This window comes from Lytechinus pictus, chromosome 2 (genome assembly GCF_037042905.1).
Source record: "Lytechinus pictus isolate F3 Inbred chromosome 2, Lp3.0, whole genome shotgun sequence".
NCBI lineage: Eukaryota > Metazoa > Echinodermata > Echinoidea > Temnopleuroida > Toxopneustidae > Lytechinus > Lytechinus pictus.
The window spans coordinates 67,345,922-67,367,606 of NC_087246.1; the positions used below are offsets into that span (position 1 = coordinate 67,345,922).

The 21,685-nt window shown below is 35.4% G+C and overlaps 2 protein-coding genes across 2 annotated transcripts; both read right to left on the minus strand.

The window, feature by feature from the left end:
- Positions 1 to 1,126: 1,126 nt before the first annotated feature.
- LOC135153327 (uncharacterized) lies at positions 1,127 to 3,254 on the minus strand. The gene has a single exon (XM_064095881.1). The coding sequence runs from the start codon at positions 2,981 to 2,983 to the stop codon at positions 1,355 to 1,357; it is 1,629 nt and encodes a 542-aa protein (XP_063951951.1). The 5' UTR covers positions 2,984 to 3,254; the 3' UTR covers positions 1,127 to 1,354.
- Positions 3,255 to 5,264: 2,010 nt separating this feature from the next.
- On the minus strand, positions 5,265 to 21,355 carry LOC129253759 (adenine phosphoribosyltransferase-like). The gene is made up of 5 exons (XM_064095474.1): positions 21,115 to 21,355; positions 11,870 to 11,973; positions 9,939 to 10,072; positions 8,888 to 8,966; positions 5,265 to 7,206 (listed from the first exon to the last, which is right to left on the minus strand). Exons 1-5 carry the CDS (start codon positions 21,198 to 21,200, stop codon positions 7,061 to 7,063), a joined length of 549 nt encoding a protein of 182 aa, XP_063951544.1. The 5' UTR covers positions 21,201 to 21,355; the 3' UTR covers positions 5,265 to 7,060.
- Positions 21,356 to 21,685: the final 330 nt, after the last annotated feature.

The following is a 21,685-nucleotide window of genomic DNA, read 5'->3' on the forward strand; positions in this document are numbered from 1 at the left end:
TTTCCAACGTTGCCAACGTTGTGCCTTTGCTGGCTGTTCAACAACTATCCAATCAAACGGGTCTCCAACGTTGTGACATTGTCGACTGTCCAACAACTCTCCAACTTACTAGTTTCCAACGTTGTGCCATTGTCGACCGTCCAACAAATCTCCAACAAACTAGTTTCCAACTTTGTCAGCGTTGTGCCATTGTCGGTTGTTCAACAACTTTCCAGCGAACTAGTTTCCAACGTTGCCAACGTTGTGCCTTTGCTGGCTGTTCAACAACTATCCAATCAAACGTGTTTCCAACGTTGTCACATTGTCGACCGTCCAACAACTCTCCAACTAACAAGTTTCCAACGTTGCCAACGTCGTGTCATTGTTGATTGTCCATCATCTTTCCATCAAACTAGTTTCCAACATCGATTCAACGTTAATCCATCAAGTTTTTCCAACGTCCAACGACTTTCAAGTTTCCAACGTGGAGCCAACGTTGGCTTGTTACCTGGGTAATTATCTGCAAAATCAAATTGTATTTATCTTGAATATTCAGATCGTGTGAAAATTGTAATATCTTTATTTTACTAAATTTATGTTTCATTTTTCCCGATATATTTCCCAGTTTACATGCTTGAAGGACCAATTCTTTTCATGATGATTGATATTATGATCTACATATTCTATTTCGTGCAATGAGCACTTGATGACATTGTGATCACTCCCGAAATTTCCTAGCACGTTCCATTTTAGTTTGCTGGCAATTTCCTTCGAAGCAATTGTTAAGTCTAGGCAAGACCTTGTCCCTGTATGGATGTCCATTCTTGTAGGTGTCCCATCATTCAATACTACTAAATCATGTTTTGTTATAAAGTTTTCAACTAATGTCCCATTACTATCTCGCTTAATGCTACCCCACAGAGGGTTGTGTGAATTGAAATCACCTGTAATTATTATTGTTTTTGAACAATTTTCAATCAAATCTTCTAAATCGCGCAATTCTATCTTTTGACAGGGATTATAATAATTGATTAATGAAATGACCTTGTCATAAGTGAAAATGTCAATTCTTTGATATTCCTTGATTTGAGGGAAATTAACTTCTTTGAAAGTAACTGTTTTATGCACATATATTGCAATTCCTCCTCTTCCTCCTTGGCCTCTATTTTTTATTACTGGGATGAAATCTGGAATTGCTAATATATTGAAATCAGTGAACCACGTTTCTTGTAAACATATCAAGGCAGGGAGTGAGTTTAATTCTACACTTTCTATTAGCTCTTTGTAAAAGTCTGGACCGTGGGCATTCATGCTTTGGGCATTCCATTGTAAAATATTGAAAGTCCGAGCGTTGATAGTCTTTGAGCTGTCTTTATTACTGAAGACGATCGTGGATCATCTCTGGAGACACCTCGTTGATGTCTAAGCATCGCTTGGCTGCATCAACCACTAATCTAATTCTGTTTGAATGTGAAGTTTCTTTGTCAAGGTTATTTACAATAAAAGTGATGAAAGCCAAAAAGTCGACTCTAGCATTTTCTGTGGATGCGGGAATTACAGGCCCAGATTCTTCTGCTTCATTAGGCCTATGATTAGAAGTAAATTCTTGCGCATCTGTCTGAACAGACTTTTCCGCCGTTTCTGTTTGTGTGGACATGGTCGCCGTTTTTATGGTCGACCTCTTTACCGTAATTGGTATTTGTTCTACGTCAGCTTCCGAAGTATTCGGTTGATCAGGGATTTTCTTTCTTTTGGGGGGTTTGATTATATTCTTGTTTGATGAATCACGATCTTTTGAATGATTTTCTTCTCTTTTTTCTTGATGGTATATTTTTGTTGCTTGAGCATAAGTTAAATTATTTTGCAAGCTGACATGTTGAATATTTTTTGCTTCCTTATAATAGGTACATCCTTGATAGGCCGCTGAATGATTAAGGTTACATCTCAAGCATTTTGGGTGATCTTTATTGGGGCACATTTCAAAAGTGTGGGCCTCACCACATCTTACACATCTTAAATGACCCTTGCAATTCTTTTGGATGTGCCCAAATTGCTGGCATTTGTGGCATCTTGTTACAGTAGGGACAAACTCATCAACTACATATTTTTGGTATAGAAAGGAGACATGGTGTGGAAGATTTGGCCCTTTGAATACTAGTAGAACAGAAGGGGTTGGTGATAATTCACCGTTTATTCTTTTATTGAATCTCTTTACATACGTCACACCTTGTTCTTTCAGGAGCTCATTTAGTTCTTCCTCCGTGATTAGGGTATCTACTTTATGAATAACACCGCGGATTTGAGTTATGGGCAGATGTTGTGCAACCTTTACAGGGGTGTGAATTAGTTCAGTCATTTCTAAAATCTTTTTCATCTGTGTTTCATCAATACAAGTAACTTTCAGGCTTCCCTTTTCTTTCGTAATTTTACTCACCTCTCCATACTTCGAGGTAATTTCTTTAATGAGTCTTGCTGGGCTTATTTTGCTTATGCATGATTTCTCACCAACATCTCTTATTTCTACTATCATAGATTTTTTCTCATTTCTGATATTCTGTTCCTTACCTTTTTTACGATTTGAACACGACCCTTCTTTGTTTTCGAAACTTCCTTTCCTAACTCTTTTGTCATCTTCATTTATAGTTCTTGTACTTGCCTTTCTCTTTTTTCTCTCCACTTTTCGCCACTCCATTTCACTCTCAACTTCTGTAGAACTCTCTCTATCATTTGTTTTATTGAGATGAGATTGGAATATACCTTGTTTTCTATTACTGCTCGGGGTATTCGTTACCTTACCAATTGCGGCTTGGTAATACGCTTCTTCTCCAGAAGAAATATCTGTCTCTTCCGTTTCCATTACCTCTGTTTGGATAGTTTGAATATTATTAGAAGTACCGTTAACATTGGGTTTTGTTAGTATGCTGGTTAGTTTACTGTAAATGTGCTTTTGAATTTCGCTGACAGGCTTACCAATCCGCTGTCCGAATCGAAAGAGTTGGTTCATAAGCTTCTCAGACGACTTTCTCTTTTGCTGAACTAAGATTCCTATATTCCAAATTCATATATATCCACAGATAATATAGCTCAGATCAGTGCAGCTTTGTTGACTCCAGCCTAGCACCGTTGAGGAATCCCTAACAATTGAGGAATCCCTAACCGTTGAGGAATCCCTAACAATAATGGAACGTCCAGCTAACTGTAGCTGGCGCCAAATTAAAAGCAGTCGACGAGAGAGATGGGAGGTCGCGGACCGACAGCGACTAAGCCACCAAAACTGTCGAAGGTAATCTGCATTATGATGCAGAAGCGGATCTAGAGGGGGGGTTGGGGGGGTTGCAACCCCCCCAAAAAAAAAAATCCGGGGACCATTTTTTAAAATCTTATCTTTTTTTTAAAACTTGTAATTTTATTTTATTCTATTTCTATGTATTTATTTCATTTATTATTATTATTATTATTATTATTATTAGTATTATTATTATTATTATTATTATTTCTTTTGGCAATGACCTCTATACCAAAAAGAGTGGTGTTTTAGATGCAAGAAAACGCCATTTTCACACACAGATTTTCAAAAATTGTCCCTACTGTGGGAGGGGGGACACCCCCTCCCACACCCTCCCCCCTCGCTCGCTTGGACTCGGTCGCTACGCTCCCTCACATACCACCCCAACCCCCCCCTTTATAAAAAGCTGGATCCGCCCCTGATGATGGTGACATTCAATGTTAATTTTCTTACATGCCAAATTCATCAACTAGTTGATTTTAACGGAAAGAGGAAGTCAACAAGGGCTGAAATCTGTTTTAGGCTGCTTCCGAAAGGAGGGGTGAATAGATCTAGCCATCAAAATGCATAATTAGAACTTTTCTGCTTCCCACCCCAAAATATTTACCCATATTTTTCAAACTTTTCCATATCCTTAAACTTATATCTCCACCATTTCATAACCTTGGTACATGACTAATTTACTACACACCCCCATTTCTCTGTCTCTTTCTCGCCCCTAGATCCCCTTCCCTACCTGACTTTCTTTGCACCCTCTTTCATTCCTTGAGTCTTTGTCTCTCTAAACTCTCTTCATATCTCTTAAATATTTTCAAACCCCTTTAAATGTCAACCACATACACTCGTCTCATACTAACAAATAGCAAATTACATTTAATAATTTGAATCCATTCTTCATTTGTCCATTCAAAAGTTATGTTTTATGCTATTTATCTATTGTCATTTCAGGAACTATTAAAAATACAAAAAACAGATTCATTATCTGCCTACATCTGTACACAACAATAATTTTGAATCAGTACCAAGATTTGTATCAATTTTTTAAATAACACAAAAAGTAAGTTTTTTTTATATCAAAACACATCTCAGCCCAAGGAGTCTTACTTTTCCATCTTACCACAAAAAGGAAAAAGTACAAGTCTTAGTTTTGGAGGATGATATACAAGAACTACCCAAAGGTAATATTAAAGGCCAAGTCCACCTTAGGAAAACGTTGATTTGATAAATAGAGAAAAATCAAACTAGCGTAACGCTGAAAATTTCATCCAAACCGGATGTAAAATAAGAAAGTTATGGCATTTTAAAGTTTTGCTTATTTTTCACAAAACAGTGATACGCACAACTCAGTGACATGCAAATGAGTCAGTCGATGATGTCCATCACTCACTAATTCTTTTGTTTTTTATTATTTGAATTATACAATATTTCATTTTTTACAGATTTGACAATTAGCACCAACTTGACTGAACCATACAGTATCAAACAATGCTAATTCCACATGTTCAGGGAGGAATTGATTATTATTTCACCTGACAATGAGAAAATTAGAATATTTCATATAATGAAATACAAAAGAAATAGTGAGTGGATGATGTCATCAGTCTCCTCATTCGCATACCAACCAGGATGTGCAGATAACTGTTTTGTGAAATTAAGCGAAAGTTTATAATGTCATAACTTTCTTATTTTACATCCGATTTTGATGAAATTTTCAGTGTTTAGCTTGTTGGATTTTCTCTTTTTATTTAAATCAACTTTTTGTTGGGGTGGACTTGTCCTTTAAGGAAAACTTTCCTGCTTCACAGTTCACACCCCTGTTTTACCACTAACTTTTTTCACATCTCTATGTCATATCCTACACCCCCTTTCTCTCGGTACCACCCCAAGCTCGCTCTCTCTCATTTTCTACTTATATTCTACATCCATGTTCACTTCACCCAAATCTCAATCAGATCGAGACTCATCTAAATTTATCAAACAAACAATAATGTACAATATATTTCTCTTTAGTTGTATATTCAACTTACAAGTATACCTTGTTATATTATCAACCCACTTTCATTATATGAAGTAAAAATAGTCTCAAGTAAAATAAATTAGAATAGGCCTATAAGGCTGTACGTAAAGAGGACTATTCATCAATTAAAAATAAGGTACTGTTTTCGTTATTCAATATATATATATATTGTTTAGACTCTATACAACAGAGCCCTTTTTAATGTGGTCCCATCACAGAGCGTTCAACTTCATTGCCTCAAGTGCATATAAAGGGAAACATGATAGGTTTCAAGATTTTCATGTTGGGAAATGATAAAATTAATAATTATGATGCTCTTATCATTGAAAACTAAAAATTACAACTAAACAAATTTCCAAAGACATCTAGATAAGGGTTTTTATGTGCATGCCTCATTGAACAATTTTTTTTTAATGAAGTGAACATTTGTAAGGCAAAGTGTTATTAGAATGTCCTAATAACAATGCAATTAAATTGGTTTATCAACATTTTTGAAAGCATTATTTCTTTTTATGCATTTAAATTGAAATTTACTCAATGTAAATTAGATTTCCAAATAAAAACAAAAACTGATTATGAGAAAAGAACAAGTGGAAGATTTCTTATGTTCTTATTTCTTTCACTTTTTTTTCATTGATCATAGTGTATGTGTTTAGCATAATTAGTGATCAATTTGAAATTCTGCAAACACAGTATTTTTTAAAACAATGATGTTCAGTGATGTGTGATCCTAAATAAGAATCTCTATTTTTATAAGTACTTTCAATTGATAGAGTTATTGCCACTGACTCAACATTTTTTTTTTTAAATATGAAAGATGGTTTCCTTTTCTTTCGATCGCCTAACTTGACATGAGCATGTACATAATTCATATATATTGACAACCACCAGTTATTACAACATTTATACAAATAGGTAAATTTTGGCTTCACCAAGGTAAGGTCCATGTTTTTGCTAGTTCCTAATCCTCCATTGTTTTGCAAATGATGGAACGAAAAGATGCTATTAAGCACAAGCCTTTTTATGAAGCAGCTCCAGCTTGTCACCGTTTCTATGGAAAGCCAGGCTGGACAATAAGCAGAATGAACAAAAAGACGCATGGAATTAGCATATGGAAAGCATACATCTTATGACTAACAATTTTTGCCCAGGTTGGCTTTCCATACTGATGGCATCGAGCTGGAGTTATGACGTTTCATGCAACGGGCCCCCTGTTTCCTGCTAAAAGCCAAGGTGAAATCTACCTTGTACTAAAGGTAGGGGACCTTACAGCATAAACAAAATAATACCATATGGTATAGTTATTATGTAAATAAGATTAGCATACACACCATGTCATATATCACCCAAAATACAACAATAGAATATATAGATCCATGATATCTCATCAAATTCCAAGGTCTTATACCATGGTACAACTGAATGAGTTGAGTTTTCATTTATCGCCAGAATAAGCTACATGTTCATTCATGATTATATAGACCTATGTGACCTTTGACCTTGAAATCCCCAAAACAAATCAAAAAGCAATCACCCCTAAACACATACATGAGCAAAGTTTGAAGTAGAGTCTGTTAAACAGATTTCAAATCATACAAGAACAAAATTGGGAGAGATACATGTAGATGGACAGCCCAGGAACATATACCTACCATCTGGTAACCACATATGGTGTGCAGATGCTACAAGGAAAATCACAGGTCCTTTGTGTTACTGTTCATAATTTAATGTTCATAGAAAGGCACATTATTGCAAGTCTATTAGTCCTGGTATCATTCTCATTCTCCTTCGAAATCTATAAGTGTATGGAATGGGGCGGTGAGTTTCTCCTTTCCTTTGAGGTCTATCAGCTCGATGATGACAAGACATTCCAAGACTTCTGCTTCCATGCTCCTCACCAATCGACAGGCAGCATGCATGGTGCCTGCAAGAGAAAAAAAAAAAAAAAATGGTGGAGAAGGTAGACCATTTTTGAGAATGTCTGATAGATCAGAAACCAAGCTGATGGGTTGGTCTCCTTTGGTACGGCATGTAATATGCAATGCTTAGACAAGGCTTAAAGCCTTTCCCTTCCAATTCTTCTTAATTTCTGCATAAAAATAACAATGAGATCTATATCAGGAATGCCATTGTGAAATCATGCATGTGGTAAAACCATGGAATCATTTCTTGTTAAAGTGATCCTTTCACTTTGTTCTGATTTAAAAAATTCTCCTTTTGGTTCCTGAAAATGGGCTAAACATTAGGCTTATAGTGTAAAAATACCATCCCAAAAGTTTCAAAGTATTATATTTACAGGATCAATTTTAAAACCTTGGAGATGTAAACCAAAGTTTGAAATAATTTGGAGTTGGTTTCAATGACTATGTGTATACAGGGAATCTGTGCACCACAACACATTAATTCTAGATGAACACAGCATGACCTACATACAGTGTGTACAAGGTATACACTGAATGTACAGTGCAGCTAATAGTGTGTGTATAGGAGATACACACAACAGAAGGCAGTCAAAACAGCCAACGGACTTTTTGAATTGGAGAAAACTGGTCATAAGCTGAACCCGTCTACTAGACGGTTCTCAAAATCAGGCTAATAAATTGCTACTTGTATCTAAATTAGAGTTTTTCATCCTATATTGTGGTCTGTTTCAGGGTTTTTGAGGACAAAGACAGGCACTCATACGCACGTTTCAACTCAGTTTGAGAATTTTTTAAATCAGCTGCTCACAAAGTTAAACGATCCCTTTAAAGGAGATTAAAACCCTGGGGAAATATCCATTTTAACAAAAAGAGAAAATAGTGAGGAACAATCTTAAGTTTCATAAAAAAATTTGTAATGAATGAGAAAGTTCTAAAAGTTTGAAAATTCCCAATTTAATTTCTATTGCGATTCTCAAATTGGCAATGTTGCTTGAAACTGGCAGATTTATTAGTACAACTCTCAAGTTCAACACATTTTTCCCATTCTTTTTTAAAGATAAATTCCAGTTGTGGAAACGATCTCATAATGACTTTTTACAGAATTTAATATAATGATAATGAGGATTCTGGAAGAAATTGTGTAATTGCTGAGAAATAAGCAAAATAAGCGCGGATTCGGTCACTTCCGTCGGGTCTTTATTCCAGCAATAATAATACACTGTCCCACGTGTGCCTATCTAAGTTGGCAATCTTCAGTGTGATCGTTTTTTAGCTAGATATTATGATTTCACAAAGTTCAGTTTATGTAACTGTACCAGATCTAGATCCACGATGATATATCAATACTTTACCTTGGTTTTACAGACTTTCTCACGAAATCAGTGCTTTACTGCAACTACGTTCATTTAGCTTTAAGATACTGTCTTTTAATTTTGTGTGTGTAAACTCAGTATATACCGTGTTAAATTAATTTTCCCATCATTTTAACCTTAAAAAGGAAACATGCTGCACCTTGCGATGATAGGGGAAAATACAGAACAGCATCTGTGAGGAAATTTCTCCTTAGAAATGTGTTTTTAACCTAAAGGACAATTCCAAGAGGACTAATCTAGTCCTGGTGAAAGTTGTCCTGGAACCATAGACAATATTGAAAATCAAACGCATTTTGGGAGTCAGACATACCTCCTGTTGCTATGAGATCATCAACAATCAGGACTTTCTGACCAGCTTTGATTGCACCTTTCTGCATCTCAAAAACATCCTGGATAAGGTGGAAAAGATAAATGATAATTTAGATGGAGAAAAATAGATCTGACTGAAGTGACTTCTACTACTTCTATTATTACTGCTGCTGCTGATTATATTATTACTACTACTACTACTACTACTACTACTACTACTACTACTACTACTACTACTACTACTACTACTACTACTACTACTACTACTACTACTACTACTACTACTACTACTACTACTACTACTACTACTACTACTACTACTACTACTACTACTACTACTACTACTACTACTACTACTACTACTACTACTACTACTACTACTACTACTACTACTACTACTACTACTACTACTACTACTACTACTACTACTACTACTACTACTACTACTACTACTACTACTACTACTACTACTACTACTACTACTACTACTACTACTACTACTACTACTACTACTACTACTACTACTACTACTACTACTACTACTACTACTACTACTACTACTACTACTACTACTACTACTACTACTACTACTACTACTACTACTACTACTACTACTACTACTACTACTACTACTACTACTACTACTACTACTACTACTACTACTACTACTACTACTACTACTACTACTACTACTACTACTACTACTACTACTACTACTACTACTACTACTACTACTACTACTACTACTACTACTACTACTACTACTACTACTACTACTACTACTACTACTACTACTACTACTACTACTACTACTACTACTACTACTACTACTACTACTACTACTACTACTACTACTACTACTACTACTACTACTACTACTACTACTACTACTACTACTACTACTACTACTACTACTACTACTACTACTACTACTACTACTACTACTACTACTACTACTACTACTACTACTACTACTACTACATACTACTACTACTACTACTACTACTACTACTACTACTACTACTACTACTACTACTACAGATTAAACTTACTGTGCCGTATTCCAGTGTATAGGAAACCTGAATACATTCACCGGGTAGCTTGCCTTTCTTGCGGATTGGTACGAACCCACATCCTAGCCTCAGTGCCAACATAGGACCAAATAGAAAGCCCCTTGCTTCTAGTCCTGTTCCAAGATATAAAAAAAAGAGAAAAAAATAGCCTTGGTAATTTCCTGTAAAGCTTGTTCATAACTTAAATTGTACATGATGACGATCTACTGTGTTCCATACGACAACTTAATCTAATGATGACTAAGATTGTTTTAATTATATCATGTTTATTACAGATGCATTGTTACTATTTATTATATGTATAAACTTTGTAATTTTTGCTTAATGTATTTTGTTGGAATGCAGAAAACTACTCAATCAAACAATTATCCATCAATCATGCTGTAAACACATACTGGTGGTGTGAGATGTATTTGTAATTATTTTTCTTATGCTTCCATTTTTCAGATAAGGAGTAATACAACCATACCATGCCATCACTGTTTTCCACTATGATAACAGCACCCAAATTATAATCAAAATAATATATGAAACAGAGTCTGGAAAATATGATTCTTAGCCCTGAATGATGCAATGCATAAAATATTTCCAATGTTGGATGATCCTCACCCACTTTACAAAAAGAAGAATATTCATCAATACTCATTTTTCTTTTTCATAATTTTCATCATTGAAATTTTCAAAGAAATAAAGTATTAGCAGCAATACGTACACTAATATTGTCATCATTATTGAGAACATGCAACCGCCAATCTCAAAAGTCCGATAAAATTTATTTTTTTTATCGAGTTTGTAGAGCAGAGTTGGTGAACAATAATCCACACGTACTGGATTCAATGTAGAAAAATATCAGGGAGAGCCTCAAAGTAGTAGAAAAAAATAGGGTTTGAAGTTTGAGATTCACTCAAGCATGAGATGTGCATATTACATATGTACAAACATCATGCAGTACCAAAATAAAAATAAAAGACACAAACACAAGAATATTTGTATCTTGAATCATTTTAGAGCCTCAAATTTTAAATAACAGTAATTTGTTACTCTTTCAGTTTCAGATGAGCTAATTTTTGAAAATTACGTTAAAAAGATATTTTCTAAACAACACAAAGAACTATTTTAAGTGTGAGCTAGGCAGACACTTATGTTTGATGTTTTGTGTTCATATAAAATTATTGTACTGCTATCATAACACAAGCTGCCTTAAAGTATTTTACTTAAAGTACATTACTAAAAGTTGTAGAATTTGATCATAATATTGAGACTTGGAATATCTTACTGTGTAATGTTCGAAATCATCGTACGAATACCTATGTTCAATCTGTGACTATGCTATCATCCTTCTTAGAATAAAAGCGAATTTAATATCTAGTCGTAATGACGTCATAGCAGTCGTACGATTGGCTGTGATTTGAACCTAATTTGGCCTTTACTCCAAAATAAAGGTTTGCAATCTTTCAAAATGGTTATATTAGTATTCTTTCAATTAATTTTAACCTCAATTAAAATGATACGTTCCATTCACATTTTCAGAAAATGAGCAAAGTGCGATTTGTTCCAAAATCGGATCGCGAACAGTCGTAAGGTGTGCGGTGGCCTTTACACTGCCCAGACCATCTAAATGTAGTTGCCTATTCAGTATTCAGTGCAGAGGGAAAACCTTATTATATTACCCTGAGCCCCAGAAAATTATGCATTTAATCTTGCCAGGCACCCATTCACCAGGACATTGTTAGTAACACACACTTCCCCCGGAATTTGTTTCTCCATGGTTGAGTGCAGCACAATACATTACATTCCTTGCTTTAAATTAGAAAGAGAAATATTTTCCATCAGTCTTTTTTTTTTCTCAAAAGGGGGAGTCAGAGCCACATTGAAATTATTCATTTTTCAAGCAGAAAGGAGAAACTTACCTACAACCACATCAACTTGTTGGAATGTTTGTTTAACATGATGTACAAGGAGATCAATGAGGTCATTTAGAATACTTGGATCCCGAAATAAGGGAAAGATGTCTCTGTATGGAAATGACAAAATGATATAGCGAAAAATTATTTGAGAAAATTGTCAACAACCAAAAATATGGTTAATATTAAACTATGTGACCAGCATTCTCAAAACCAAAGAATTATGAGATTTTTATTGAACTTGATGAAGCACCTAAGCTTTAAAGGGGGAGTGAACTGTGTGTGGTCTCTCATTGACTGTGTGTTATAAATACATAGTCTTAAAATATATGTTTTCAGATATCTACTAATACTACAGAGAATAAATTGACCTATAATTGTACTTGTATAGAGAAACTAAAATGTTTTGAAAGAAAAAGTATAATTAAATTGTTTTGCTACTTGGTAACATAATTATTGCGGTATAAATGTATTGAGTAGTTAATTAGCATGTTATCATTTAAGTGGGTCTATATTACTAGACTACACTTGCATTATGGGTCAGGAAACTGGCCAGGTATGAGTAGTTGAGGACTTGAGATGGCGCTATTGGTTCGTATCTGCTTTAAAATGACATATGGGTCATTCCATGGGGTTGGGGCAAAAATTGTGACATCAGGGTCAAAAAATAGAAATGTAATAAATGAAAAGTTTTTTTTCTTATATGTTTCATGGGACAATTCTTCAACTAAATCCACTTACAGGCATTTCATACCACCCTGCATATTTGAGTAAATTGAGAAACAAGATTTGACAAAATACCACCGTTACATGGACATCATTTATCATCCTTACTTAGACTATACTCTCCCACTGTCAAAATAAAAGGGTTGATCTCAATTCCTCTTAATAAATATTTTGCTAACAACATTTTTAGTCACTTTATTCCACATTTTCCAACATGGCATATATATTTTGAAAGATTTAGCATCAATAAATGGAACTTGATGCTCTTTGTGTATACCAGTGCCATGTTCTGTTTCGTTCTTTTTTCTCACCAGTCAAGAAAATTCAATTTATGATGGCATGTAGAACTAAATAGTTGACAGAAGTCATGCCTCATTAGAATGGAATATTCTTTTTGGAAAAACTCAACTACTCTTTCTGGCCTAACCTTCTATTTTTGGTGTTACCACCGTTACATGGACATCATGTCTCTGTAACAGAGGTATAATTTGAAGCATTGTAAGTTAAGGTCCATTAATGGTCATCACATACCAAATTACACTTTCTGCCTTAAATTATTTGCACAAGATCAATTGATTATATTAGAAAAAAAAACATTTTGCATGTCAAATTCTTTGCAAATAAAAGAAATTTAAATTAGAGTTTAAACAAAGAAAAATGTACAAAATTATTGACAAATTATGTGTCGTTCTTTTTTCTCACCAGTCAAGAAAATTCAATTTATGATGGCATGTAGAACTAAATAGTTGAGAGAAGTCATGCCTCAACAGAATGGAATATTCTCTTTGGAAAAACTCAACTACTCTCTCTGGCCTAACTTTCTATTTTTGTTTGGTGTTACCACCGTTACATGGACATCATGTCTCTGTAACAGAGGTATAATTTGAAGCATTGTAAATTAAGATCCATTAATGGTCATTACATACCAAATTACCCTCTCTGCCTTAGAAAATTTGCACAAGATCAATTGATTATACTAGAAGAAAAACATTTTGCATGTCAAATTCTTTGCAAGTAAAAGCACTTTAAATTAGAGTTTAAACAAGGAAAAATGTACAAAATTATTGACATTATATTCAAAATCATACTTATCCTCAAGGTTCCACTTCCGTCTGTCTCTGGAAACATTTATGTTTCTGTCTAAAGGGGAAAAAACGAAACAGTGCTTACGATCTCCAAATCTTTTATTACTTTGAAATATCTCCTTCAAAATATTACTTTCAAATGTAGATACCTCTGTTACACGGACATCATGTCCTTGTAATGGTCATATTGAATAGCATTACTTGAATATTTGACATATTTTTCTAGTATCAACACACTAAATGCAAGTTAACTCATCTTACTTAAGTGTAGAAATACAACATCTACAAGCAAGCTTCTGAAATGCATATCAATGAACAGGTAAAATGTTTTTTTTATTCATACACAATTATAATTTTTTTTTATACATTTGATACAATATTCAGGTGAAAAAGATGTAGGTAAAAGGTACTAGTTTAGTTCTTCTAAGCTATGGTTTTTCAAGACAAAACAAGACAAAGTTGGCATGGAAGACATGGACAACGGATTTATACCTTACACATATAAACTTGTTCAATTTGTTAACTAAATTTGTTTTACCTCAGTTACATGGACATCATGTCCTCAAAATGGTAGTGTAGAAGTGACATTAATTAAAATATAATCATGTCATCACTGGAACTTACATACATTAGATAACACATTAAGTTCCAACATGCGAAAAGGACAATTGTAAAGTACTTAGTGGACAAATTTAATTTAAAAAACTCACCACCTTTGTATCTTCTGTTTTTTTAACAGAGTTGTAAGCGAGAAAGTAAAATGTACTAAGCTATTCTAATGTTCAAAAATAAAACTGCAAGAACTCTTTGGTAAACTTCTTACTGGCAAATGCAAAAAAATGTATTACACTGTACACTAAACCTGACTATTAAAATTAACATGCAATATTTCTCTCTGCATTCAGGTTACAAGTTTATGAACTTCAAGAAGACTGGTGACCCAATAAGAAATTTCAGTTTGGAAGAGGATTCTGTCAATGTCACAAAGTGGATGGAGGTAGAATTGTGCCTCGCCATCGGGCCAGGAGTACAGGTCACCAGATTGACACTTCATGTACTGAAAATATACATTTTCACCTTGAACAGAGGCTACCTGTAGTTGAGAAAATAGTATTTGGAAGTTTGACTATATTTTTTAAGCAATAAGCAAATATTTTGTATATTATACACTGTAAAAACTGTGGTGTTAAAATAACACCCTAGAGATTGAACATAACACCAAAGAGTGTAAATGAAACAACCATAGGTGTTGTAATAACACCTATAGGTATAAAACTAACACCACCAATTTAACACCGGTGTAAAATAACTGGTGTGGTCCTCTATGTACACCGGTTAACACCACAGTTTTTGCTGTGTATCAAATCATTTACTTATTTATATGTCTTGACATTTTCTCATTAAAGGGGGTGGATTACTAGGGACAATGAATCTGATCTGTTCTTGCAAAATACACAGGAACCCTCACTTTGTATTTTTTCATAGCAAATAGAATTCATCATTTCATAGTTCATAAATTAAATATAAAGTTACGTTTTATAGAAGGTTTTTGTATTTGTGTTGTTGTGTTCTACTTTGTTTTCACAATACAATTACTTGCCCATTACCTTTTCATAAATTATCTATACTTCAATTTCATTTCTCAATGGATTAATTTAATCTAATTTTATTCTGTATTCTAATCAAGGGTGGTTATCTAGACAATTCCATTTAGTTTTTTATGACCATCCTATTTAATTTTCATCGCTGAAGTTTAATTGTTCAAGCAATTACATAATATATGTATGTTTTATTGGAATTAAATGAATTAATGGAATTCAAATCTGCAATTTACCTTCTGATACAGCAAATAAACTCTTGTGAAACAAACTTGATTGTGTCACATTTTCTTTTGTTCACTTGTACATGTTTTAAAAATCTCATTATATTGCAATAAAAAAAAATCACATTGAAAACAATCACACAGGCTTTTGCTTTCTGATAAAACGAACCCCCCCCCCTCTCCTTACAATTGAATATATAGAAATCAAAATACAAAATATTGAAAAAATATTGAGAGAAAAAAAGAATGTGCTGAAAAGTATAACATTCAACAAGATGAAAAGTTTTGGGAAGGTTAGGCCTACAGCCAAGAATTACTAGTAATTATACACAAAGCACATGTACTACATGTATGTGTAGGGGGTAACAGACAAATTATTTTGCCCCCCCCCCCTTCTTTCAGATTGGGATCAGCTGACAAGCAAAAAAAAAAAAAAAAAAAAAAAAAAATGGGGGGGGGGAGGGGGGCCTGCCTCCCCCGTGGCGCTGCCACTGGTTCTAAATTCTCATTTTTGGGGGAAATTAAAATTTGATCATCAGGTCTTTGATACCCATATTACGTAGAATCCGTAGGAGCCAATTTAAACAAGGCGAGATTTTGTACCAAATTTGAGATGTCATCATGATCATCGGTGATAGAGCAGTTTTGAGTATCCATTGGCCTATTGTCTTGAAATAACATATTTCGGTGTTTAAAAAAATCAACTAAATTGCGATTGAATCATGTCAGCTAACATTCAAAACATGTTTGCACGGAATCACAGTAATAAAAACATTATTTCTTTGGGGCCGTTTAGCAAATCTGGAACAAACACGGCGATGTCTCAATCACATATTTCACTTACACGAAAAGATACATGTGGGACTGTAGTAAAAGATTATGGAAAATTAGCGAGATTTTTCAAACTTAAAAACACTTTCTGCATGATAATATAGTTTCACATTTTTAAGATAAGGTTTAACTGATTTAAAAATACGAGTATCGGGATAAATCTCCGTACTTACGTCGCTTTGAAAGGGAAAACATCGTGGAGATCCAATCCACCGTTACACGGACATTGCGGGAAGATTCCCAATTGCAATGCTGCAAAACACCCGATATCATAGCCGTTCATGTGCACGTGGATTTCGGCTAACATCCCGTCCGTCTGATACAACGACGGTCTCTTCTCCGGTCTCTCCTTTTTACATACGCGATGAAATGTGATCCACCGTTACAAATTTGGCCCGGACATCGCCCAAAACATCGGCGACCCTCGATTAATTTACATGACATTAACATTGGTTTTCAAAGCTAATCTTTTAAAGAAAAGTTGCTTACTGCCTGCCCTTTATTTCTGACACATAACTTTGGAAAGAATGATTTCTGACTTTTAGTTATTTACCACTTTACCGCCGTTACAGAAAAAAATAAACGCGGACATCGCATGTAACGGTGGTATGCGATGTTGTAGGAATGATTTATGATATGAAGCCTCTTTTCATTTGCTATCCCATTACTGTTTTGTTATTAAACAAATGTTGCTTTATCAATCATGGCCATTTGAATTTGACTAAGTTTATCTTTTAATTAGATATCTTCAACTGAAAATGACCATTTTGGATGTCACACTTGGTACCCCAAAAAAGAGTCTGGACATCATCATTTAAAGTCTCACCATAAAAAATATTTAAAGTTCAACATTTTTATTTCTGCATCAAGTAATTGCTTACATAACTGCCTCCCAACAAAACCACATTGCAACATCCAAACGCCAAACACATTTTCAGGATAAAGCCAACAATTCATAGGGAACACAAAAAAGTGCTGTTGCCCCAACCCCGTGGAATGACCCATATATTACTTTTCAAATTAATCATCAAAAACCCACACAAGTACTTGACTGAATATAGAAGAAGTTCAGTGAGAGCTTCAAAGAATAAAAAGAAAACAAGATTCAAAAGTTTACTCAAGCATGAGATGTGCACTTTTTTACACTATGACGGAAAGTTCCTCTTTGAAATAGGATTTTTTTTTAATCTTACTTTTCGGGGATCAAGCTAATTACAGAGAACATCCTTGCCATCCTAGTGTTGGTTTTGGGTTGTTACACTAGCTGGGCACATTTACTAATTTAGGTGTTTGTGTATTAATTATCAAATAAAAATGAGGTAACAAAGTGTTCACAAGCATACAATTCGAGCAATCTAATTATCTATGACTCCAATAATTTTTCTTTGTCAATCTGTTTATATTTGATTTAGCTCTTTCATCCATGGTGGTATTTTGTTTCAAAACAAAAGTTACAGGCTACAGTACATTCACATAACAACATCAACAAGAGAATCAATGCCCTGCTGCATAAAATTTACGGCTGTTCATTATGGTGGCTTTGCAATCTAATGGCAATGGCGACTTATATGAAATCCCTCAATTTGATTGGCTGTTGAGCATTAGGTTATTCAATGTTGGATGGCAAATTTACTGAGGCCGTTTCCTGAGTCAATTAGTTGTTGTTGTTGGTTTTGGGCCTACAAGTATTCCAAGCCTAATCTCCTCAGTAAAATTCAATTAAACTAATAACAAGTGGAATGCCCAGGTATTTTCGCTTGCATTATGCAATTGCAACAATTGTTTCACTTTGTAAGCTCAGCTGATTAAAACAATTCTCAAACTAAGATGCAGCATGTATGAGTGCCTGTATTTGTCCTAAAAGTAAAAACCCTGAAACATGATGAAAAACTCTAATAATAATAATTTATAATCAAGGTTCAAATTTTATTAATTGTTAAATTATCTATAAATTGCTCTTCAAAATGGCATTTTGTAACATCGCGTAACTACGTCCTAACGAAGCGGTTCAAGGGTCAAGCCTATTGTATATTTGTGATGTTTATGAATGGATCGAGGGACCCGTGGGGGCCACTTCCATTGACGAGTGGATACCATGCGCGACCATGTGGTCTCGAAAATCACCCTAAACACGTATTTTCCATATTCTGCAAATGCACCCCTTAACAAGTATTGGCGTCTGAAACCCTACCCTTAACAAGTATTGGAAACAAAACAATACTCTTGGCAAGTATTCCCTGAAATGAACCCCTAAACAAGTACAGTGATATTTTATTGTTTGTTCCGTCGGTCGTCGGTTTTACCTTTAGTTTACACACCATTGTGTTGGGGCAAAAAGGACATCCTTTATAAAACATTTTAATTTTTTTTTATCAATCCCCGCAAATTTGACCCTAAACACGTAGCTTTCCTAGCAAAATCCCGGGGGGGCCACTTACATTGACGAGTGGATACCATGCGCGACCAAAAAAACACATAAAAAGGATGTCTTTTTCAAGATAGGGCACGTTACGTACGTAACGTGATAAGGGTGTCAAAAACCCAAAAATATTGAAAAAAGGGTATCTATTTCGCTCGGAAAATATACGTGTTTAGGGTCAAATATGCGGGGATGATAAAACAAAATCAAAATGTTTCATAAAGGATGTCCTTTTTGCCCCAACACTACGTGTTTAGAGTCCGATTTGCGCGAGGTGTGGAAGGTCGGGCCTTACTAAACCAAAATAATGGTGTGTAACGTAAAACCGACGATCGGACGGACCCGTGACATAACAATAAAATATCGCTGTACTTGTTTAGGGGTTCATTTCAGGGAATACTTGCCAAGAGTATCGTTTTGTTTCCAATACTTGTTAAGAGGTGCATTTTCAGAATATTGAAAATACATCGCTGTACTTGTTTAGGGGCTCAATTCTGGGAATACTTGCCAATACTTGTTAAGGGTAAGGTTTCACACGGCAATACTTGTTAAGGGGTGCATTTTCAGAATATGGAAAATACGTGTTTAGGGTGCTTTTCAAGACCCCGTGGTCGAGCATGGTATCCACCCGTCAATGGAAGTGGCCCCTCCGGGAGCAAAATAGATACCCTTTTTGCATTATTTTTGTGTTTTTGACACCCTTATCACGTTACGTACGTAATGTGCCCTATCTTGAAAAAGACATCCTTTTTACGTGTTTTTCTGGTCGCGCATGGTATCCACTCGTCAATGTAAGTGGCCCCCCCCCCCCCGGGTCGAGGGATCTTCACGAGATTGGTCTGGTTAGAAACCTCTCGTTTTTATATTCATACTAACAGTTTGTCTACACAAACGATACGCCTCTAGGAGTCTAGCACACGATGTAATGGGCATTATGTTTTACTTTCCCCAGAAATGGGGGATAAGATTCAAATTCCGGGGGGACCACTTCCATTGATGAGTGGATACCAGGCACGACCATGGGGTTTCAACCTTCAAAAAGTACCCTAAACAATGGAAGCAGGTCTTTTCCAGATTATGAAAATGCATCTTTTAACAAGTATTTGGCTTGTGAAACCCTACAAGTATTGGAAATATATCCCCTTTTTCAGTATTTTAATCATCGGTTTTGACACCTTTATAACGTTACATAGGCCTATACATAATGTACTTACCTACTGTACTCTTTCCCTTTTTACGCGTGGTTGCGCCTGGTATCCACTCTTCAATGGAAGTGGGCCCCCCGGGCGGCCTCTCGAGCACTGGGAGGAACCAAATGTGGATTTGGAAAGTCGTCCTAAATCGGATATATCGCTGTTAGTGTTACCATAGTAGCAACCAGAATTTTGCACATGAAACGCAAATTGAATGTTTCTGTTCCAGATGCGAAACGAAAAAAAAATCTCATGTCACACAATTTGCATTGCAGGACAGAGTTTTACGACCATGACGACGGGCCCAAAAGCAAAAGTCTCATCCAAAATCAACTAACGTCGTAAATAAGCGTTCGCGTTCTTCCAACGAAAGGTCGGGACTGTGTTCGGGCTGCCGCAGTTAATCTTAAACTAAAGGCTTGGAGCAAGTTAGCCTTTGTGAAAGCAGAAAAATCAAAGAATAAGATCAACAAAAGTTTGAGTAAAATAGGACTAGCAATAGAAGAGTTATGAGCATTTGAATGTCGAGATCACTAATGCTATGGAGATCCTCCTATTGGCAATGCGACCAAGATCTATGATGTCACAGATGAACAACTCTTCCCTTTTGGACACTGAAAATATACCCCAAAACATATCTTTTTGCTCATTCTTATCATATGACAAACGAGTCATCAATGATATAATGTTGTGAAACCTCTGTGCTTGTCCTCTCATAAAGAGAACACCTCACCTTGTGATAGACTCTATAAAAGTGAGAATATAAGTGAAATAAGTACTAAAGTAATGAGGGAGTTGTACATGTGTGACATCACAGATCTTGGTCGCATTGCCAATGGGAGGATCTACATGGCATTAGCATGATTAGTGATCTCAATAATATTCAAATGCTCATAACTTTCTTATTATTCATTCAATCTTCCTCAAACTTTCAACAGTATGTTTCTTTGATTTTTCTCTTGGATATGGATTCAGCTGGTTTCAAGAGTTTCATTCTCCTTTAAACTCGCGGATAGACATCCTCCTCGCCTGCGCCTGTCGCGTTTGACCGGTACGGGCCGCGGCCGGCATATGCCCGGGGAGCAGGGGGGGAATGTGGCAGCTCAAATTCGCTCCTCACCTCGCATGCCTCGCGGAGGTGCAGGTGGCAGTGGAACTAATTTTTACCCACTCACCTGAATAAAATTCCTGGTTTAGGGAAATCCGGAATCGCCCCAATAGCATTCTTTACACGAGCTTTCGTCTCCTCGATAGCAGACATCACTAATTATACTGAATACGAGACGAGTACAATCGTAAAATAAACTAGCTTGGGAGTTGGGGCTCGGTCTTCCTCGACTGCTAGCACAGCTGCCATGCGCCACGATTTAAGAATTACCCCGTTATGGAGTGCGAAATGGAGTTGGGATACGGAGTAATAAATATTAATAATATTTTTTTTTTTAATAGCTAAACAGATATTTTTCTAGTCTTGAGGACGCAATGATGATGATTTTTAAAATAATGAAATATACAAGAAGTATATTTCATTATTTTAAAAATCATCATCATTGCGTCCTCAAGACTATATTTTTCATCCCATTTCAATATCAGTTTTTGTGTTTTGCTATCTCGAATTTACTCAACTTATTCAAATCATATCTTTTCCAGCTCACTTCTGAAAGACTGAAGGTTCTATTTGGCATCCATTTAAGTGCTCCAATTACCCGGTATAGGTTTTCCCGTCCAATTTCATCAGAGTTGCAT

Bases quoted from the DNA above. Each gene is read 5' to 3' on its own strand.
- LOC135153327 (XM_064095881.1), bottom strand. From the start codon at position 2,983: ATGAACCAACTCTTTCGATTCGGACAGCGGATTGGTAAGCCTGTCAGC.
- LOC129253759 (XM_064095474.1), bottom strand. From the start codon at position 21,200: ATGTCTGCTATCGAGGAGACGAAAGCTCGTGTAAAGAATGCTATTGGG. The intron at 8,967-9,938 runs GTAAGTTTAATC...CACCTTATCCAG, and splicing joins ATACACTGGAATACGGCACA to GATGTTTTTGAGATGCAGAA. The intron at 7,207-8,887 runs GTATGTCTGACT...TTTCTCTTGCAG, and splicing joins TGATCTCATAGCAACAGGAG to GCACCATGCATGCTGCCTGT.